The sequence below is a fragment of the Akebia trifoliata genome, chromosome 1 (genome assembly GCF_017979445.1).
Source record: "Akebia trifoliata isolate Shusen 1 chromosome 1, ASM1797944v1, whole genome shotgun sequence".
NCBI classification, from domain to species: Eukaryota; Viridiplantae; Streptophyta; class Magnoliopsida; order Ranunculales; family Lardizabalaceae; genus Akebia; species Akebia trifoliata.
In genome coordinates, this window is record NC_141375.1 from 26,436,752 (window position 1) to 26,459,569 (window position 22,818).

At 33.9% G+C, this 22,818-nt stretch overlaps 2 protein-coding genes across 2 annotated transcripts; both read left to right on the top strand.

Annotated features, from left to right (window-relative positions):
- Positions 1-6,942: 6,942 nt before the first annotated feature.
- LOC147411301 (E3 ubiquitin-protein ligase RMA1H1-like) lies at positions 6,943-11,616 on the top strand. The gene is made up of 2 exons (XM_086447034.1): positions 6,943-7,364; positions 10,677-11,616. The coding sequence occupies exon 2, from the start codon at positions 10,703-10,705 to the stop codon at positions 11,408-11,410; it is 708 nt and encodes a 235-aa protein (XP_086303160.1). The 5' UTR covers positions 6,943-7,364; positions 10,677-10,702; the 3' UTR covers positions 11,411-11,616.
- A 5,533-nt stretch (positions 11,617-17,149) lies between these two features.
- EXPA12 (expansin 12) lies at positions 17,150-19,194 on the top strand. Its single transcript, XM_086450945.1, has 3 exons — positions 17,150-17,286; positions 17,953-18,262; positions 18,870-19,194. Exons 1-3 carry the CDS (start codon positions 17,196-17,198, stop codon positions 19,180-19,182), a joined length of 714 nt encoding a protein of 237 aa, XP_086307071.1. The 5' UTR covers positions 17,150-17,195; the 3' UTR covers positions 19,183-19,194.
- The last annotated feature ends 3,624 nt before the right edge of the window (positions 19,195-22,818 follow it).

The following is a 22,818-nucleotide window of genomic DNA, read 5'->3' on the forward strand; positions in this document are numbered from 1 at the left end:
TTAATCGAGTTGATTCAGCTTGAATATTGGATTGGGTTCTGAATCTTAAAACTGCTGCTCCGTACCCAAACTTATCTGATTGGCTAAGAAGACTTTGCAATAAAGGTCACAGGTTGTCTGCTCAACCATATCCTTTGTAGATGGCGTACGTGTAAGATCTATTGCTTTCATATGGATAGGGCTGGCAACGGATCGATTTGGTATGGATCAGTGCCACTTCAGGTCCTTTTTTTTTTAAATTTATTAATGAATATGTGAATCGAATCTGATTCATTTCATTTCTTCTTTAATCCGAAAGCGATCCGATCCAATCCCATGCTTTATTTTCTAATTATTAATATTTAAAATTTTTTAAAAATCTACTTTCCTATTACATGTATGAAGAAAAATAAAAAAATACTAAAATATTTTATCTATATGTATTTATATAAAATTAAGAATAAAAAAAATTATTAAAATATATTCAAATCAGATTTTTCGAATTGAATTGGGATACATCTAAATCCAATCTGAAATTATTTTGGATCTAAGATTTAAATCCGAAAAATCCGACTTTTCATATTTTTTTTTATTTGGACCAATTCGGAAATTGGGTATATTTTGGACCATTGTCAGCCCTACATATGGAGTGGGATTTAGTAGAGGGAGGAGATGCTCAAGCCAAATCTCTTACAGAGCAATAAATGTTAGCCATATAGAGCAATAAATATTAATATAAATAATAGAGTAAAGATAAAAAAAAATAAGAACATTAAAAGAATTAATGTTTAATAGAATTTTTAATTAAATAATGTGGACTAAAAATGCATTAATATAAACATGTGCAGTGGGAGTGTTTGTATCGGTTATTAACTAGAATCTGATTCTTGACTATAATCCAAACAGAAGGGATTCTTCGATAACCAGAAGTAGAAATCGACTAAAATAATAAACAATGCAAAACCTTTTTCTTAAGATTTTGAAATCTATTTCTTATGCTTTTGTGGTAGAGTAAGGTTTAAGTTTAAGTATATAATATTTTGTATCACAATGGTAGCAACATGGTTAACAACGAGATTTTAATTGTATATATATATATATTCTGAAATCAAATTTTAGAAATAATGTGATTTTTATCGACGATCAAAATAAAAACATCCCTAAATGTTAAATTTAACAGCAATTTTTAAAATATTTATGCCACTAATAGACATTTTTATAAATGATTAATTAAAAAATGCATTTATATATAGGTTTTTTAGCCATAATTTTATTTGTCCACCTCTAGATATGTCTACTAATGACAGATTTTGAAAATTGCAGCTAATAATTTGTCCATGACAATCGAAACTTGGAATCTAGAAACATAATCTAATGACACGAACGCAATGGCCCTTCGAACAAAATAGTAATGCAAGTGTAATAGCATTATAATGATTTCCTGATGCCCTCGTCTGAGACACGCTCCCTGATGTGGCATGTGCTAGAATCATAGATATTTTTCATCGGGATATACAACCACACATATTCATGAGGATGTACAGTTGTGTATCCCGAGGGAAAAATCTATGATTTTAGCCCATGCCTTGTAAGGGGACGTGTACCAGATGGGGCGTCAGAAAATCACGATTCCAAAATATTACATTTGTGTGAGTAACAAATGAAAATGTGTCCAACCTTGTTTGATTCCCCTCAAATCTTCGACTTAGTAGATTGAGGAGGAAAAAGCAAGAAACCTGATCTCTATGATCGATAGAATTTATGACCTAACAACTTGCATGGTAATGACATGACATTGCCAATTCAAGCCTTGTGTGGGAAATCATTCATGGAAGCACATCTAGGAATGATCCCTTTGCAAGTTGTTACTCCTTTCAAATGATTCACATCTAGTAGGTTTTAAAATTCTAAGTTAGGGGCTAGGTTTCCCACTCCTTCCATGTGAGAATATAAATTCAAGATCAGATATTTCAAATGAGGGAATCAGAATATTATCACGTTAATGCATAATTGATGATAAGATTCTCAAAGGAATGACGACTACAATAGTAAAAAATCAATGAGAATATATTAATGTGTCAATAAAATATCGAAATATATAAGGAATCTTCCAATATGATAAGAGGATGGAAACTGTATGAGGGGTAAAACTTTACTTTGATTCTCTATGTGATTTTGATTAAAACAAAGAGTGAATCTGACTTAGGAATTGAAGTTTCTTTGGTAGGTATCACATCAGTGTTCTAGAACAAGAAGTGGATCATCTGTAACACAAGGTTCCTGTTGCACTCAATAGCATAGATCCAATAGATGAGAGAGAGCTATCTTAGAAAAAAAAATTAACATCTTAGCATCTTATGATCATAACTTAGATCGATCTGATTAAAAAAAAAAAAAGATATCAAAAAACAGGTTTTTCCTCCGGATCAATGTTTTGAAAATGAATGGCTACTTAACACAAGGGCAGAGCTAGTAAGGAGTTGGTGGGGGCAATTGGCCCAACAAAACTTTGAGACACCCCTATATTTTCAACTAATTACATGCACCATTTGTCCCCATTCCCTCACCTCTCTCCCCATTTGCCCCCACACCCTCCCTCCCTCCAATCTTTGCCTCCTCCTCCCTTTCGGTTTTTTGTTGATGACATTGGCTCTTGATCGGGCCTTCTGGACCTAAATATCCTTTTCTTCAACTTCTAACCAAAAATCTTTGAATTTCTTCTTAAAATCATTCATCTTCAAGTTCTTCAACCATACAATTAACTATAGTTTGCCCTCACTACAAGAAAATCCTGGCTCCGCCCCTGATTGAACACCCAATATCCCTGATTAAACGCCCAATATTTTAAGTGTGGGATCTAATTGTATGACTAATGTGGCACTCTTTCAACCGTTGGATCTGTGTTACAGGGTGCTCAAAGAACTGCGTACTACAGAGGATCTGCTTCCAATATAATAGAGATTTGGTCAATTTTATTGCATTAAATATCTCAAAGTTTGGATTGATCGAAAAATACTCCACAATACTTTATTATGATAATTGGTATCATTTTTCTTTAGCTTCTACATAATATGTAAATGAATTTTAAGGGCACACGTTAAAGTGCAATAAACACACTTTGGAAATTGGAATGTAAGGGCATTTTGGTAAAAATAAATTTTTTAAAGGGCATTACAAAATTCAATTTTCAAAGTGTATTTATTGCACATTGAGCCCTTATGGCACACGATAACAAGACCCTAGGTAAATTACATAACAAGTTTAACTGTTGGAATTGTCGAATAAATCACGGGAATTGTAAATATGTAAATAAAGGATGAAATTTGGATTCAACTATCAACTGTTTCTATCACAAATAGGATTGACTATGAATTTGAGCCAAGAATACCCTTTGGTGAACCCAGTTTGGAGGACATGAGCCTCTAGTTCTTCCAAATTAAAGCTTAGCATTAGCATTATAAGTATGAGACTATTATGGTGACTATTTAATGTATGTTTGGTGTGATTTTCTCTTAGACGTGGACATCATTGCATCTTGGCCTGGTGTGATCGTATTTCCTAATTTTAATTTATTGTCCGGTTTCTCTTTTAGAATCTTAAACATGAATTTCTATTCTAAATGCAATTTTACTTGACAATCGTTGGAATATGTCCAAACTATCTCAATCAACGTTCTTTTAATCTACATTTGATAGATAGATTTGTCGACAGATAGAAAAAGTATTTTTGATGTATTTTAAATAAAGAAAAAATGGAACAATAAGTGTTGGGCATAGTGGCCAAGACATCTCTCCAAAGAGGGATAGAGAGGCCTTGAACTTAGTCCCCCTCGTTGACAACCCACGACAATTTATCCAAGCTTACTTGATATCTGTGGTTTGTGGTAGGGGTGCAACTTGGTTAGGGTTGATTCGATTTGTGGCAAAATTAGAACCGAATCAACATAGGTCGATTCCACCAAATAAGAATCAAAATCGACTCAAAATGTCCATAAAATCAAACCGAACCAAATCAATCTAATGGTTAGTTTAGTTCTATGGGTTGCCAATATCCTATAATTGCTTGGAAACAACATATTTTTAATGAAAAATAATAATAATAATAATGAATGTGAAATTTTATATAATAAGTCATTAATTGATCCATAAAAATGTCATTCATTTATTTGTAAAATAAAGTCATTAATTTACGTGCTAAATAATACTTAAAAAAGGTAGTAAGCAATGTTTTAAAAATTGGACCGATAATCGAACCAAAATTTACTTCATTAGTTGGACCAGGGTCTGATAGATGTTCAATTTGGTCTGACATATATATATATACATTCTTATAAATTACAAAAGATTCTCATTTCTAATATTTATTGTTTAACATGTGATAAATGAATTAAAAAAAATGCAAACATCTAGTTAAAAAGAAGAGATTTAATGATTTCATGGCATTTTTGATAATTCAATTATTTATTTTCGAAAAATTATTTAAAGGATCCTCGCAGAAGGGTTTTTTATTATTTTATTTTAAGTACTCCCTAAGTTTTCAACAGTAGCTTGGTAGGATATTTAGTAAAATTTTTTTTCTTTCAAATAGTCCCTGGACCTCTTTTCCCACATTTCTCATGATTGAATGTCCTAACCATTTGAACTCATCATTTTCATCCAAAAATTGAATTTTTGGACATTTCAATCGAGTTTCAAAGACTCCAACCTATTGGAAAGGATTTAAGAGAGAAGAAGAAATCATTTTCAAGGGGGGTTTCAAATATTTTGAAGATGTATCTAAAAAAACTAGGGTTGTTTCACTTTTTTACTTAGTTTTTGGTTGAAAATTGATCAAGAATGGTTCTTTGAGTTGAAATCATCAAAAGAAGTCGTTATCTCAAGTTTTAAATCGATCTTTTCACGTGTTTTAGTCGAACAAACTTGAAAATTGAAAATGATTGAGTTTTACCTGTGTTGAGTTCACCACTTTTTAAATAAAAAGTGGTGAACTCAACAATAAATAACGGTGAGTTTGATAGTGAAAATTGTAAACTCGACAATAAATAAAAAAACGTCGAGTTCGATAATAATAAAAAGTGGTGAAATCGATAATAATTAAAGAACGATGAGTTCATTAGTAACAAGAGGCCATTAAGAAAGAAAATTTTTACTAAATATCCTATCAACCCACTGCACAAAACTTAGGGACTATATAGAAACAAACCCTTCCAAAAGGATTCTTTTAAGTAATTTTCCTTTTAATTTTTGAAAGTTTCTTTAAAAAGATCAAAACAATAAGTCATCCACCAACTTAATTGGATAAGGCTTTTGTAAATTTTCCTTAAAAATAAATATTTTAAAATTTTATTGGACGTTTAGGAAGATTTCTATTGAAATCCCAAAAAGAAGCAATCAATTGATGTTGTTCAATAAGACCCAAACACTCTTCTTTGACTTTTTATTTAAGAAACCAACGGTTCAATAATGACTGATTTTCACGGTTCAACCACGAATCTAGAAAAAATTTAGGGTTTTAAATCAATTTTCAATTTTCAATAAGCCAGATCATTATTTTGGAAAATTCTAGTCAAATGCGATTATATCGTAGGTCTGGTCTAATTTTTAAAATATTAATAGTAAGTTATTATGAGTTCAGTTCTCAATTTGGATGGATTCTATACAAGTCTTGAACTGAGTATTGAACCAAATTTGATTAATTATCTATTTTCTTAATCCAATGCAGAACCGTAACTTGTTCCAAATCAACTCAAAGCCATTGGTTTGGTACGATTCTCAATTTCAATTGGATCAAGTTGTACTCCTCGTTTGTAGGTGTATTACATGTAATCAGGGGATTTAGGTGAGATACAATGCTCTAAGAGGCCTCTCGATAGATCCATTAAAAATTCACGCAAGTCTCAATGAGCATAAATATTTATAGTAAAAAAAATTAACAACTAAATTAAAAGAGAACATCAACTCAAGTATCCTTACTTCATGAAAAAGAAGGATTGTTAAATTACGATAACTACTATTGCCACACCAATTTAAAATCTCCAATAAACAATATGGGGTGTGAGGAGTAAATAAAAAAAAAAGCTTGTTTCTATGTCTCTGTCTTTCTTCTCATCTCTCATCCCTCATCCAAAAGAAGAACAAAGTTGGAGCTAGGTACTCTCCTCTCTCTCTCTGTCATCTTCACCATGAAAGCTTGGATTTTTCTTCCCAAAAATTTGAAATTTCTTACCAAGATCAAAGATTTGAAGAAATTACAATCAATAAAGTCTTTTTGGAGATCAGAGATCTAATTACCAAAATTGGAGATTTGGAGAATCTCGTGAGGGATCTAAGTACATTTTCCAAGATTGGACTCATCCTTCTTCGTTATCAAGGAGGTGTGGCTTCTCGGGTCCCAATTTCCAAAATCGAGGCATCCTCTCTCTCTTTCTCTCCCTCTATGTATGTATCTATCCTTGTTATGTGCGTTTTCACTATTACGATTTGGGGACTAAGTTACCTAAAGGTAAAAACATTTTTCTTTTGCAATAACAACTTATGCAAATTTTTATTTCTCATTTCCAATTTTCGCTCTTATCACTATTCACTAGAGATTCAAAAGTATTTGAATATTTATTAATTTAGTAGGACATCAAATGTGTTTGATGAATTATGTAAGAGAAGAATGATTGCGAAATAGTCTCTATTTTATTGTACTATTTCTCATAGTTTTGAACGTTTTCATTGCACTATTAGTTAAAAATAAATTGACGAGTCATTTTGGAAATTTTATCTCCATCAGTTTGGCAAATACTTCTACAGATTTTCATTTCATCTCAGATTTCTTTTTTTTTAATTTATTCTCAAGCATTGGTGTGCAATACAAAAAATGGTGTGTACATTTATTTTTTCAATAAATAAATAATGTGCAGATTCCTTTTTATTGCTGTGGCTCATGTCATTTCATTAATTTGTGTGGCAATAGTAAATATTGGTGTGGTAATAACAACTCTGTAAATTAATACCTACGAATGGTAAAAAACTGTTTCATCTCTAGTTCGGGTCGGATATGGGTAATATTGTACACCGCGGAGGCCGGACTAAGTTAGAAGGTCCAATACGCCCAGAAGGCCCACACGTATGGTGAACACTTTTCTGTGCCACGTCATCGAAATGGATCAACTTTAGGCGCAGTAATGAAGATGTTTATCCAGTTTCATCTATAAAACGACACGTCTGGGATGCCTCCACACTCAACAAGTTTCTTTCTATCTTTGAACGAAGACTTCAGATTAGTCTCTCTTTCTCTCTTAGAACGAAGAATTCAGTTTAGATTCGCCATTGGAGCTCTGATTCAAAAGCTTTTGAAAATCTCTGAGTTGATCGATTTACCCGATTTCTGAAAAAACGGTGAGAAATTGAAATCCTTCTGGAACTGTATCTCTGCTTAATCTGTAAAAATATATGAATTTTTCTTGTTTTTTTTTCTTTCTGTATCATATTGGAAAGGATCGATCTTACTTGATCTTTATCTGCTATTCCTTGCTCGATTGGATTCGGATTTCTGTCTCTGTTTTTGGATTTTTTTTTTAATACTGTTTTTAGCTGAAAATAGTGGTTAACTCGATCGATTGAGTTGTGCTAGTTATGTGGAAAGACTTGAAATTTGGAAATCGCTCCTTTTAGTGAAAAAATAAAGTAAATCTTCAAAACATTTAGTATCTGTGAGAGAGAAAGAAATGGTGGATCGACCTAAAACTTAAGGTTCAAAACGAATTGTTCGTTAAAAGATGAATTTTGAATTAGAAAATATAGAAAAATGATGATGATTTCTGCAGATCTCACTTCCTTGGACATGCGACATAAAGTGATTCCTATTCCTTTCGGATTTATCTTTCTCTTTCGAGCTACAAAAGCATCAATGTCTGTGGATCTGATTCCAGGATTTTGATTTTTTTGCATCTCGAGGCAATCGCATCTGTAAAGAATCTCTCTCTCTCAGTCTCTCCGTGGTCCGGGCGCGCCGTTCTTGGCCGCAAGGAAACCCCCCCTCCTTTCTTTTCCCCTATTTTGGGTCTGTCCCTTGAGTTTTGTATTTTGTTTTTCTATCTACACACCAAAAAATCATTCCATGGATTCTCAAATCGTATATTTTTTTTATTTGCTTAATTTCTAAGTTACTTTGAAATCTTTAATCTAGATTTGAAAGCGTAAAGTGGTTCGAAGTCTTTATCTCGATCCCAAATCCACGCCTGACAGATTTCAGAAATCGTATAATATACGATCGATGTAACTTGAGTGGACTCGCTTGAGTTAATTCCCTGTCCGGGATGACTCAACACTTTTTTTGTTTCATTAATAAAGCCTTGGAGTAGAAGCAATCGCTCTATGACGACCATTCACCCATGACTGTGGTGGGGTCTTTGATTCCACTCAATTACGAGAAACAAAAAAAATTATGCTTCTATGCACATTCCACGTCCGTTGAGGCGTTTTTTTTAGTTAGTTTAACATGGCCGTATTCTTTATTATCAGTTTACTTTTTACTAGTTACAACTCAAGTATTGAACGACTCATGAAAAAAGACGGACTCCCTACTAAAAAAACATGAAATATTCAGCAAAAGCGGATCATAAAACAAAAGGGTGAATTACCATTTCGTGAGTTGAAAATGAATTATTTATTATTCCGACTAATTGTTCATTTTAATTATCAAAACGTGAATGATCATGTTTTTTTATTTAGAACTTAATTTTAAAGTGACTATTTAACAGGTTTTAAAGTGACAATTTCTAAGTTTAAATTGGCTATTTCCAATAAGTTACTTTAAACATGCCAAATAGTCACTTTAAAATTTTTTGAATTCGTTGTATTTCATTTTCTAGTAATTAAAATGAATAATGAGCCGAAATTATAAATTCGTAAAAAATAGGACAATTCACTCAACATGTAACGTCAAGTGGGGACAAAGATAAAGGACGATCAACAAACATTCAGTAGGGACAATTACATTGATTGGATCTTGCTTTTCGTTAGAGAAGAGCTAGTCTCATTGTCATATATCTTCTCATGCATTAATTATTAGTCTTTGAATGCATTTTCGATCACTCCTCTTCAAACATGAAATCCAATGTTTGTGTTAAAAATATGCCAAGATAACAATTATTCTATTAGTTGGAATTTTTGTTTTTTAATGATTGGATTTATTTATATACTTTTTTTTGTCACTTTTGTTGAGTCAAACATATTTTGAATCTTGTGAAAATTACAACTTTCACGGTTTACTACAAATTTATTTCTTTAATAAAATTTCTCTTTGAAAAAAAGTATTATTGAATAAAACTTTTATGATCCCCTAACTTAGGCTTTCATTTCTCCCTAGAAAATATCTCATCTTCAAACTCTAACTTATAGGGTAAACTATTTTTAATGTATTCAATGTCGTCTAACTTTTGTTTTGAAAATTCTCATCGTGTTTATAACTCTAGTCATTTGTTTACAACACATTGGACATCTTTATAAAGTCAATTTTACTCTTGTACGCTCTATAGACTTTTTAATTATTTAAATTGTTAACGACATCCTCTTTAAATCCCAAATAATTGTGTTGAGGAAGCTATTCGGTCGGTGGTCATGACTCATGATGAGTCTGATGGAGAGAGGAAATAGGGGAAACGTATGGTCTGCGGATAGTGAGGGAGGGTGTGATGTCCTTTCAATTCGTTTAAATATCTTGAAGTTCGAAAGGTTCTTTTATGTTGATTTGACTTCTTTTTTATTTTTTTTATTTTGCTTAATTAATCAGTACGATAATTATTGACTCTTTAACGGTTTTACAAGTCGTGCTGGGGTGACACAAGATTTACTGTGATTCTCACAATTCTGACGTGGAGATATATGCATAACCGTAGATGATTTTTACTCGTATTGCGAGGAAACACATCTATGGTTATGTGCATATCCCACGTCAGACTTGTGAGAATCGCAGTAAATGCCGTGTGTCATTCCAGCATTTTTCATTTTATTTTTAAGTTACTAGTGAGTCGCATGTGCACGTGTTTTCAGATAAAAAAATTATTCAAACTTATCTCCTAAGAGGTCATTTAAAGATAATCTAGAGTAGTTGAGGTCAAGGTGGGTATTTCATCAGTTTGAAGGGGTATCTCTAATATCACCAAAAACGTGGAGTGGAATGTCAAAATCATATTTTACTTTTAAAAAAAAGTTCTCCTTTTAATTTGAACGAGATTCGTTTAGTATTGTCGGTGGGTATCTCTAATATCACCCAAAAACGTGGAGTGGGATGTCAAAATCATATTTTACTTTAAATTTTTTTTTTTCCTCCTTTAAATTTGAACAAGATTCCTGTAGTATTGTCGGTGGGCGTTTGATTCGGATTCTAGGATCCAATTCTTTCCTATAATCCAATTTAGAGTTATATTTAATTTGAATTATAAATTCAATCATCCCATAATCGAAAATGGGTTATCTGTTAAAATCAGAAACAAAGGAAAACTTGTTGATTACATTTTTGTGCTTTGCACACGTGTACAATATTTGTATCTCAAGTTCTTTAACTGTAAACCCCAATCAGCTAAACAGATTCTGATTCTAGATTCTAAAATCAATTTCAACAAGTAATGTAATTTCTATAATCTGATTGTGACAAATCCAAAATCGAGAACCTAACCTTGTTTTCATTCCATCTTTTATGCTTTTCAGAGTGAAGAAGTAAGTAGCACTTAACCATGGAGCAATACTTGGAAGAAATGCCGACACTCCACGAGACTCAACAAAATGGATTGCCACCACAGAAGTGGAAATCTAGCTCCACTGCTGCAACAACATCGGAAAATTCTAATGGCTGCTTCGATTGCAACATCTGCCTAGAGAACGCTCTCGACCCTGTCGTTACGCTTTGTGGGCACCTCTATTGTTGGCCATGTATATACAAATGGCTTCAATTCCAGAGTCCTTCAGCTTCTCCGGAACAGCAGCAACAATGCCCAGTATGTAAGGCCAGCATTTCCCATACTACAGTTGTTCCCCTATTTGGCCGAGGCCGGTCCACCATGCAGACCCAAGGCAAAGGACAGAGACCCACCCCTGATTTAATCATTCCACGTAGACCTCCTGCTTGTGGGGTCCATACTACATGTCCTAGTCAGCATCTTCGTCGTCGTAATTCTTATCAATCACAGTCTCGATCACACCAGCATCAACAACACAACCCAACTGCCTTACATCCAATGGTTGGGATGTTTGGGGAAATGGTGTATGCAAGAGTATTCGGAAATAATGCAGATACGAGTTTATGTTGGTATCCGAATTCGTATCACCACATGGGGAGCATTAGTCCTAGAATGAGAAGGCAGGAAATGAAAGCAGAGAAGTCTCTTAATAGAATTTCGATATTCCTTTTTTGTTGCTTTGTTTTTTGCCTTCTCTTGTTCTGATTATTCTTATTTTTTTAAGGAGGTTTTTACCAAACAGGGCAAGTGTTTTAATATATAAAAAAAAGGGTATGGCAAGATAATTTTGATTTCTTGCATGCCCTGTTTTGTATTTTCCTCATCTTTATTTTATTTTTTATTTTGTTTCCCTCCTACTTTTGTATAGTTGTAAAATATATGAATATAAGCCTATGAACATTGCATGACTAGATTATTTATCACATAATGTCACTAGTGTGGAACTTGGGTAACGTTATGGTCTTAACTTATTGGTTAATTTATTACATCATACTTCACTTAAACTTGTAGTCAAATAAATTCTTTGCTGCTTAGAGAAGTTTAGAAGATTTGATTAGCTGGGAAGATCATGGGTGAGATTTGCTTGAATGGTGGAAATAGGATGCACGAGCTCAACTCCGATGGATGATTATTCTGTTAATTGGGTCTCTTTGGTTAGGTCGAGTTAGGTGTTTTTTTTTTTTTTTGGATCTAATATCTAAACCACCCATTAAATATCAGGCCAAGTTAAGATGCATTTCCTTCCATGGTCTTCAATTGATGCGTGAAGTATAGTTACATATGTACCAGTGAGAAAGGACGAGGTTAGAGATTTGAGAAGGATAAGCACATAAAGGGTACACATAATGTTGTGTGGGTCACATGAGCTAATTGTTCCTTTCACCTTAACCAAGTTAATGGTTATTCAGTCACTTACGAAGATATTTATGAGACAAGGTGGTATTGATATCCGCATTTTAGAGACTATGTGACAAAGAAGGTGATGTCCCTTCTTGATGTGATTAGTCTTGGAGGTTCTCCGACGACAACAAATATTGACCCCTCCACATACTCTCCATTCTCTCCTAGCCCTTTGTCATGTACCATGCATCAACTTACGGAATGATGCTTGTAATGCTTGCTATATTATCAGGCACATGGTTTGATTGGGCGCTTATATGCAGTATTTTATGCCTTTTGACACAACCCAAATTATGGCATCCATATTTAGTCGATAAAATATATATTTAATTTCCTTAATCCATAGATGATGAATGCAACTTATGAATGGTGTGGACAACAAAGCATGTACTCATATGAGGCTATCAAACTGAGTGAAGATGCGTGATTGGTTCAATGCACTGATGAATCGACCACTTAGGCCTTATTACTGTGCCGCATGACATCCAGTGGATGTGATTGATAGTATCAAATTTACGATGCCATATCTGTGCCCAATTGAGTGAATCGACTAAACAACAATGCTAATTAAAGGGTCAAGTGAATGGCTAATAGGGATGGGTGTGCACATGGATGAATACAACTGATTGAATGTGAACATCAAGGGCCCAGTGCGCATGACTATCAAGACAAGATGCATGTGTGTAGATAACAAGGCCTTTCAAACATGACCATTAGATGACATGTTATGGAAATTCAAGGATTATAACCTCCATTACAAATTATTATTATTATTCTTTTCATTTGAGCCTTTACCCTTCATTTGGCATTGTATACCCCTAATACTCTTTCACCATTTAGGTCCCATCTTACAATTTCCCAATTTGTAATTGAAATCCACTTTTAGAGCCCATTTTGATACACACGAAAGTAACTTTTTGATTTTTGAAAGTTATAAAGTTATAAAGTCTGTTTCGATTCATTTTAAAAAGCTACTTTTTAAAAAGTAAAAATCCTTAATTTGAAAAAATAAAAATAAAGGAAACTACTTTCTATTTTCTAAAAATTATTTTATTCCTTGCTACTTTCTACTTTTTATCCAAACGGACTCTTAGTTTGAAATCTTAATTATACCATCTTCTCTCACTAAGTTTAATTTTAAAAAAAAAAATCCAATTGCGACCACACTTAGAGTATCCAATTTTAAAGGGTCAATTTATCATTTTATTTGTTGACCCTAAAGCCTCTAGGGTTGGGTCAAGGAGTCTTAACATCTTATTTGTTCTTCTTGAGCTATAAGAGGGTAGTGTCAAGAGTTGCAGTTGGTGTAAAAATGCATCACCCCTAACAAGAATATTGGTTAGACATTTATTCCATTCATGCTAGAATATACGACCATTTGTATTGAAACTTGATTAACTAGAGTTATCCTCTCTCTAGTTAGTCTAGAAGCATATAGGTTTCTCTATCAAAATTTGAGTTGAGTCGACTTTTAAATCTACACTAGCTTGTGAAGTTGGTAAATGTATGTAACCCCAAGGGGTTGGCCGAGTGCAAGCTGAGCCTTGATAAGCTCCTCAGGGAGGGTAGGTCAAGTGTTCGAAACCCCACAAGGCAATGAATTTCTTGGGGCGGGCCAACCTCTAGGGTTTGGTTAACCCTCAACTCAACCCATTGCACGTAGGACTTTCTGAGGGCGCGGTGCATTTGACTGTGGGATTAGTCTCACCCGAAGGATGAGGAGACCCACGATAAGAAAAGAAAAAAAAAGTTGGTAAATGTTGTGTTGTCCTGGGTTCAAACTCTTATCTTGGATAATGAAGACAACAAATGAACCTAGCTATCTCAATAAAATGTGTAGGCCTCCATCAAAATGAGGGTTGATTGATCTTGAGCTTGCAAAATAGTTTTGGCTGATAATTCTCAAGTTTATAAAATGAGGTAAATCTTTTCATACAAGTAAAAAATGTTAGAATAAGCTAAATTTTTTTCTTACAATGTTTTTCATGGTGAGAATGATTTAAGCGTATAACAATGATTGTTCTTCAACATATTAATTATTTGATCCACAAGTAATACTCAAATTTAGGGGCTTAGAATTCAAGCCATAATATTCACAAATGACAAGTTATAATGTATGAAAGGTTGTGATAGAGATTAATAATTTTTTTATATTTTATGACAGGTTCTGGTCCAGTAGGCCCAACTAGCAGGGGTGAGGCAACTGGCCTCTTAAAGCACCATATCGCACCCAAATCCCCTGGGTACATATTATTTAAGATTTTAGAAGATTAGTATTTTCTTGATTAGGAATAAATATTAGATATGATTTTATTCTCATTTTGGATCTTGTAATTATTTATAATATATACTAACCTAGGGTGGGGTTCTAGTAGCGAAATCGAATTATCAATAAAAGTTAGGGTAAATTACACTTTGACCCACATAGTTTGGCATAATTCCATTTTGAACCCCTAACATCTTGATAATTGCACTTACCTCCCTTACAGTTATCTAAGAGTTTCACTTACCACCCTCCATCAAATTGCTGTCAATCTAACAGTTAAATTCCTTTTAAAAAGACCATTTTGCCCTTTTTAAATTGTTAGTTCTTTTTTTATAAACAAAAATATGCATGTTAAAAAATGAGTTCAATGAATGCTTTGACAGAGGCATTTTAATTATTGTTTTTAAAAAAAATTCTAATAAAAAAGAGAGGGTAAAACAGTAAAATAACCTAAATTTTAACCCCCTTAGTGAAAGGGGAGGAAAGCGCAATTATCAAAATGGAATTCTACCAAACTACAGGGGTCAAATTGTAATTTACCCTAAAAGTTATTTCTTATGTAGAGATATATAATCCCCCTCAATGACCTTTCAGCAATGTTCATGATCTTCTGATCGATGAGGTCCATGTCTCAGGTACACCTCCTTGAAGGCGACATTACCTTGGTAGATTTATCGAGTAACTGGATTTCAACAAATGCAAGTTTTTTTTAAGGGTGCGTGTGGAGAAGATCGAGAACAGCTTTTCGAAAAATATTATTTTGGTTAAAAATAAGTTTGATGGAATCACTGCCCCTAAAGTTCTTTTAACATATGGAACTTAGAGCGGCATTACAAGGTGAAACATGTGAGGCGAAAATCCAATTCAAGTTATCAAATGATAGAAACCCAGGCCCAGGAGGAGATGGGTGATAGATTAAGATATTTTGGACCACGAATTTATATTTGCTTTCCATTCTAATTTTTTTGTTGAGTTTAGTCCCACATTAGACACAAATTGCCTTGTCTCTTTCCTTATAAACTCCTAACCACTCCACTCATTGCCAATTGGTTTTGAGTTTGACCCCCAAATTTATTATGGTATTAGAGCGGATCTTTCTTTTCTCCACGTCACACAATTCATATCTCCATGTGCTTTTGGTCTAGTTTGGCTCACGTGTGCAAGGGCGTGTTGAGTTTAGTCCCACATTGGAAACAAATTGCCTTATCTCTCTCCTTATAAACTCTTAGGCCTCTCCACTCATTGCCAATTGATTTTGAGTTGGACCATCCTTTTTGGCCAAACTTCTAATAACAATGTGAATTCCCATGCTTTTGATGAAGATCTCAAGCTTATTTCATATTGGAACAAAAATGTTGGTTGAATTAGAACTCGTGAATTGGAGCTTGTTAAGTTTAATTGAGAACCTCAAACAACATTTATTTCAGGAATTCCCAGTGTTGAGTTTAATTCCACATCAGACACTTATTGCCTTGTCTCTCTTCAATCATTGCTAGTGGTATCAGAGAACGTGTTTTGACTCAATCCGGCCCATTTTGAGTTGGAACCCCAAACTTATCACCTAGGCAATGCTCTTCGTTCATGAAAAAATTATTTTTATACTCAATGTTATTAAAATTAGAAAACGAAATTATTGTTACAAGCAAACACCTCCTTAATGATGCAGATCTCCAATATTTGGATGGACTAGGCCCATTTGAAATCTGAACACATAACATTTTCTCAGCCCACAAGCATCATTTCCATGGACCCAAGAATCTTCGTCCGACTTAATTTTGTCTCTCCACAAGAAACCCAAACATGTGCGTCAGAACACTCTCTCTCTGTCTTAGTACGTGGGACCAACGCGCATGATCACCGTCATAGATCTACAAACATATGACTTAAGAACCTTTATTTCTTGGAGAAAATTGTTGATGCTGTCCAACCAATCAGAAAATGCCATTTGGCACATTGTCTAGGTTCATGTCATACGACATTGCTATGAATTTCAGGAGTGTTTGGTTGCATCTTTACTTTTATTCCTAAAGACTTAATCATATTTAGGTTACAGTGATAACAATCGAATTGGTTCAAATCCAATTTGAAATATAAAATATAAATAAACTTCATTTATTTAAATAAAATATGTAACATAATATTCATATTTTCTTGCATTTTATCGAATAAGGAATAATCTTAAATTGGTTCGATAGATAATCAAATTGGATACTTATTGGAATCCAAATCCTCCCTCTAAATCTGACGTTACTGAATTATATAGGTCTAATACCGATTTGAATAATATTCAATTCGTCAGCCTGATTTTTAAAACATTACTCCTAAAATTGGAGAGATTCTATTGCCACACCAACCTTTGCTAACGCCACCTCAACTCATATATAAAACAACAGAAAGTGAGCCCATATCTTCTTCGGGTGGTGTTAGCAAAATAATTCCTATAGAATAAGTTTATAACTGCAACCAAACAACCCGAACACTCCACTGTTTTTTGTATAATCGTGTCTGACGTTGGACGCTATAATTGCATGTGACGTTGGACATAATATCTCTAACTGTCAATCAAAACGTACACAAATTTCCGTACTCTTTAGTACGTGAAAAAACGCGTTTGTTATTAAAAACCTTTTTTTTCAATAACTGATTATATTTTATTCACCGACTTCCGCGTACCCCAAAATCTATAAATGGAAGCGGTTTTAGTAGATGTTGGACCACAAGTTTTTCATCTTTATAATAAGTTTCCAAAACAAAATAGAGGCATAAATGACGACCGTTATAGTCCGTTATTTTCTGCTTTGGCATTTTTTCTTCTTTGGAGCTATGGTTGCGAAGAGAATCAATGGTCAATCTAACGGTTGGTTTAACGGCCATGCAACTTTCTACGGAGCCTCTCAAAACCCCACCACCCTAGGTACGTAAATTATTTTGAATTAGAGTAAGTGCTAACGTACGCATTATGGCGTATGTAATGCTCACTTCTAGTTTGTTTCAGTGGTCCCATCTTGTACTTCTGGGAGTTAGATTGCAATCTCACTCTATTACCCTTTCTTAGTCGCATAGCCCATTCCTTTCTCCAATGATGCACACAAAGTAAGCCTGATTGATGATTTTCATTAGAGTCCTGATAATATGATTTTCCAGGTGGCATACTCAATCGACTCCTTGACGTGGACAAGTTCGAGAATCGTAGATCTGTACGCCGCGGGAAACACGACTCCCACAAGATACACTTTTTATGAGGAAGAGTAATCGTGTATCCCGAGACGTACAGATCTACGATTTCCAAACTTATCATGTTAGGGAGTCGATTGAGTATGCCACCTGGCGAGTCATATTATCACGACTTTTTTATTAATAGAAAATTCCAGCCACTTAAAAGTGATCAAATCCAAAGGTTATAAATCATTGATCAAATTAGCAGCAGAGAGTTAGAGAGGCACATGGAACTACTGAATAAAAGTAGTTCAAATATAACAAGATTCAAATAATTTGGATTAATTTCAATTTACATTTCTCTTATGATTTTTTGGTTATTTTCAAAGGATTCCTAATATGGGTTTGTTTGATCTTTATGAAGGAGGGGCTTGTGGTTATGATAACACCATTCATGCTGGATTTGGCATAAACACCGCGGCATTGAGTGGTGCACTTTTCAGAGGGGGTGAAGCCTGTGGTGCATGCTATCAACTCATGTGCAATGCAAAGGTCGACCAGAAATGGTGCCTTCGACAAGCGGCTGTGACCGTCACGGCCACCAATTTCTGCCCTCCAAACAACAATGGAGGGTGGTGTGATCTCCCCCGTCCCCACTTTGACATGTCCATGCCTGCATTTTCTCATATTGCACTCCAAGGCAATGAAGGCGTAATTCCTATTCTCTATAGAAGGTATGTATATCAATATATATTTTGTTACGACCATCATATCTAATGCAATCTAATGTTCATAACGTGTGATTGGCAACATAGTATAAAGTAAAGAATAATGATTTCCTGACGCCCCCCTCCCCTCTGACACATGCCCTCGTATGCCCCCTGATGTGGCATGTTCTAGAATCATAGATCCTTTTCCTCAGGATATACAACTGCACATATTTATGGGGACATACAGTTGTGTATCCCAAGGAAAAAATATATGATTCTAGCACATGGCACATCAGGGGGCATGTGTCAAAGGGGGCGTTAGAAAATCAAGACTCTAAAGTAAAAAAGTCGTGCTGGAGTGACCTCAAGAATTCACACTTTGCTAACGTGGAGGTACACACACAACCATAGATGCTTTTCTCGTATCTTGATGAAAAGCATCTATGGTATCATAACCACCTCCACATCAGTAAAGTGTGAATTGAGGTCACTACGACATTATTCAAATTTCAAAGTAAACACTATATGAACAGATTTTAATGTGAAATCATTTTCTTAACCGTACTTATTAGTATGGTTTAATTAAGGTGTTCGTCGTTTGATTATTTCATTTTCTCGGTGTTTAATAAAGGGTACCGTGTAAGAGGAGGGGAGGCGTCCGTTTCACCTTGAAGGGACAATCAAATTTTAATATGGTGATGATATCTAACATCGGAGGGAGTGGAGATGTGAAGGCCGCATGGATTAAGGGATCGGTGACAAGATCATGGGTGCCGATGCATAGAAATTGGGGGGCAAACTGGCAAACCAACATGGATGTTAGGAGCCAAAGACTGTCCTTCAAACTTCTTTTAGTTGATGGAAAAACCTTTCAATTCTCCAATGTCGTCCCTTCGACATGGAAGTTCGGGCAAACTTTTGCTTCCAGATATCAGTTCTCTTAGTAAACTTGAGAGAAAATAAAGATGATCAAGAACAACGATCGATCATTCTTTGATTATTTGGACACTTTGATTGTCTGTATATCTGACTAAGGATTGCAATTTCTTGCACGTAACCTTAGCATGAAATTGTTTTATAATCAATTAAGCTTATAAAAGAATAATTTTTCCTACAATTTTAACATAAAAACATTTCTTTGTTAAAGGGACGCCTGTCACTAGATCAGGATCTGATAAATTTGGATTTGGATTAAGGATTTGGGTTTCAATAAGGATCCAATTTGATAACCCATTGCATCTGTTCTAGATCATGTCCATCAGATAAAATGTGAGAAAGAATGCATATTATATTATGTATTTTTTTTTTAAATTTGTTTAAATATATAAAGTTAATACTTCAGATTTTTTTTGTAATTGTATTAAAATTCTTCGCTTTTATCATAATTTAATATCTTAATTTTGACAAATCGAATGAAGCTATGGATTGGAAGTAGAAAGTTATTTTGTGCAATTTCTCACTTATGCTCACTTTCAATTTCTACAAGCATTTTTCATGTTTTTTTTCCAGAGTTAGTTTTAACTTTGAAAAAGTATTTGGAGACCAAACCCAGTGTCCAATGCTTTGTGAGAAATGAGAATGTTAGTATCTTCCATTATATTAATTTTTTCAAAAGAGTCGTGATGAATGCACAAGGTCTAGGTGTGCGGCTGATGTGGCAAGGGCACAAAATCATAGATCATTTTCATTGGGATACATAGGAAAAAGATGTGCGGTTCTGTGCCCTTACCACGTCAGTCTCGTACTAAAGACCACGTGCATTCATCATTATTCTTTTCAAAAATATCCTTAACATAAGTTCACCTTCTTAAAAAAAAAAGGTATTTGGTCATTGTGCTATTAATGCTTTTATAAAATATTATATTATTATAATAAATACTTTTGCTAAAATATAATATATTGAGAATTTTTTATATTTAATATTTAATTATAAAAATATCATCTAATATATATTAAAATACCCTTACTTTTGGAAAATGCCGAAATGACAAAAAGTATTTATTGGGATTCTTACAAGTCTGATGTGGGATGTGCACATAACCATAGATGCATTATCTCGAGATACGAGTAAAAATCATCTACGATTATGTATGCATGTCTACGTCAGACTTGTAAGAATCACAGTAAATTCCGAGTCACCCCAACACGAGTCCTTACTTTTTCACCAAAAGAAAAAATAATAAATGTGTTTTAAGAATAAAAATCAAAGTTATAAAGAATGCTAACGTTCCATGCAGGGCGGAGCCCGGAAGGTCCCATCCCTCAAGTTTTTTTTGTTGCTGTAAAGTATCCACTAAAGTTTGACAATTATTTACGATACCCCTCTTAAGTTTTGATGCCTTGCCCTCTCTCACTGTGTTGTTGCTTTCCCCCTTTCAATTTTTTGTCCCCCTCCATGTTTTATTATTCAACTTCTCTTTCTACTAAATTAATTTTAAAATATTCACATGTTTGATCTAAAATTTTCAATCAAAAAGTTTCATTATCTTCTATTTTTAAAATCTTATCTTGCTTTCAGGTTTGAAGGGTTAATGTTGATTAATTTTGAGGTTTGAAAACTAAGTGAAAATTTTAGAGAAACTCTTTCCTTAGTATGATAGTGAGGAAAAAGGCCTCATCCACCATCAAAAAGACCTTGAGATTTGTCCTCACTATCACAGTAAGACTAGTCAGACTCAAAATTTTATCGAAAACTTTGGAAATCATTGGCTTTAGGAAGAATAATCAAGAATGATTTTTGGTTTATGGATGAAGATGATGGTAATGAGGTCATTTTGCATCAATTTATTGGGAAAAACTGAGGTCAAGGGGGAGCGTCGGTGTTTTGGTGAATATTTGAGAGACACCCCCTGTTTTGAACCGGTGTCACCACCTCTTGACTTGGGTCTTTTCTCGTAAACTAATGAGAAATGACCAAATTGCCATTTTCTTTTATTTTTAACCAAGAAACCCCTTGAATTTTCTCTCGAAATCAATTCATCTTCAAACTCTTCAACCTTACAATTAAATATAGTTTGCCTCACTACAAAAAAATCCTGGCTCCTCCATTGGCTCTATGAAGCATTGGACATTATTATTTCCCAAAATTCAATGGTCGAGATTTATCCTTGACATAAGCATTCCCAAGATACATATTATTGAGATGTACTCATAAATTCAAATCATTGAATTTTTGTTCTATGCTTGATCAATATTTTAGGCCCTCGTTGGTCACGCACAAGAATTTTTCTATACTTACTTCGGCATATGTGGTTTGTAAGGTATTGTATGTATACAAGGCGATCTAAGTGAGATATGGTACTCTAAGAGGCCAGTTGCTTTGTCCTTGCTAGTCGGGCCTACACGTTTGGAATTCCCCTCACATATATTAGGTATGACCTCCACATTTTGATGAACATTTCACTCTACATTCACTCTACCAAGTGAAGAAAGATAATGGGAAGCAAATGTTTGGCCATTACAAATAACAAAGGACTTGAAAGAAGCACTTCTACTACAAGCATTGAAAAGAGAGAGATATATCATTTTGAAACAACTTTCTTTATCAATGAACCTAACCCATATTCCTCTCCTAATGAGGAATTGGGGGTGAGAAACCAATGACTATAATTAACTAGAAGCAATCTCTCACACTCTTCCTCTTGGCAGGGGTTGGGATTAAAGAATGGTTGAAAAAACAATGGATTGAAGACACGGTTAAATAAGTTAAAAGAAATTGATTACAGAAATTATATAAAACTTGAAGATGATAATGTTGGGGAGAAAATTTAAGAATTATTTTTAGTTTAAGGTTAAAGATAAGGGCATTTGAGTTAATTAGCATTATTTATCACGATATGGGGGCTTGTCATTAGTTTGAAAATACAAGGGGTTACCTCAATTATTCACCAAAACATTGATGGGGTGTCTAAATCACAGCTTGAATCGAAAGGCTAGACTCGGTTAAATCAAAGCGGGTATTGATCATAGGAGTATCAATGAGTATCCATTTTATCGAAACTGAAAATTCCGATTCTAATTCCCTTTTTATTGGAACCGATTAGAGTTGAGTCTAAAATGGAATTAAATTGATAAGAACCGAAACTAGAACCGTTAGATTCTATCCAATAGATCCCTGAAATCAATTATTTTGACATTTCTTTTTTATATTAAAAATGATTTAAGGTATTTTTTTTTCTCAAAATTAATGCATGCTATATAAATTTTTTCAATTTTTCATATAAATTATCGTTGAGAGTTTAAACTGATTTATCTCTTCTAATTATTTTTACTTTTAAATAAGATAAATTTTTATTTATGAAAAAAAAATCATTAACTTATATATTTAGTATTACAAATTATAACTAAGTCAATTATCTTAAAGATAATGTAGACACTCAAATTTGACCGGGCCCTTGACGTAAAATGTCCTAAAAATCGAAAAAAATTGGAATGGGCTCCGAAGTCCAAACCTACAAAAATTCAATTTATTCTGTCATTATTTTTCAATAAATGACTCAAGACTACTCACGTGGCCCATGGACCCAAGCATCTCATCACCCTCCTACATTCTTAAACTCAATTCAATGCAAACCCAAACC

What these genes read in the sequence shown, in the direction of transcription:
- EXPA12 (XM_086450945.1), top strand. Translation starts at nt 17,196, where the DNA reads ATGGTTGCGAAGAGAATCAATGGTCAATCTAACGGTTGGTTTAACGGC. An exon ending in TCAAAACCCCACCACCCTAG is followed by an intron (nt 17,287 to 17,952) that starts GTACGTAAATTA and finishes ATCTTTATGAAG; the next exon opens with GAGGGGCTTGTGGTTATGAT. An exon ending in ATTCCTATTCTCTATAGAAG is followed by an intron (nt 18,263 to 18,869) that starts GTATGTATATCA and finishes TGTTTAATAAAG; the next exon opens with GGTACCGTGTAAGAGGAGGG.
- LOC147411301 (XM_086447034.1), top strand. Translation starts at nt 10,703, where the DNA reads ATGGAGCAATACTTGGAAGAAATGCCGACACTCCACGAGACTCAACAA.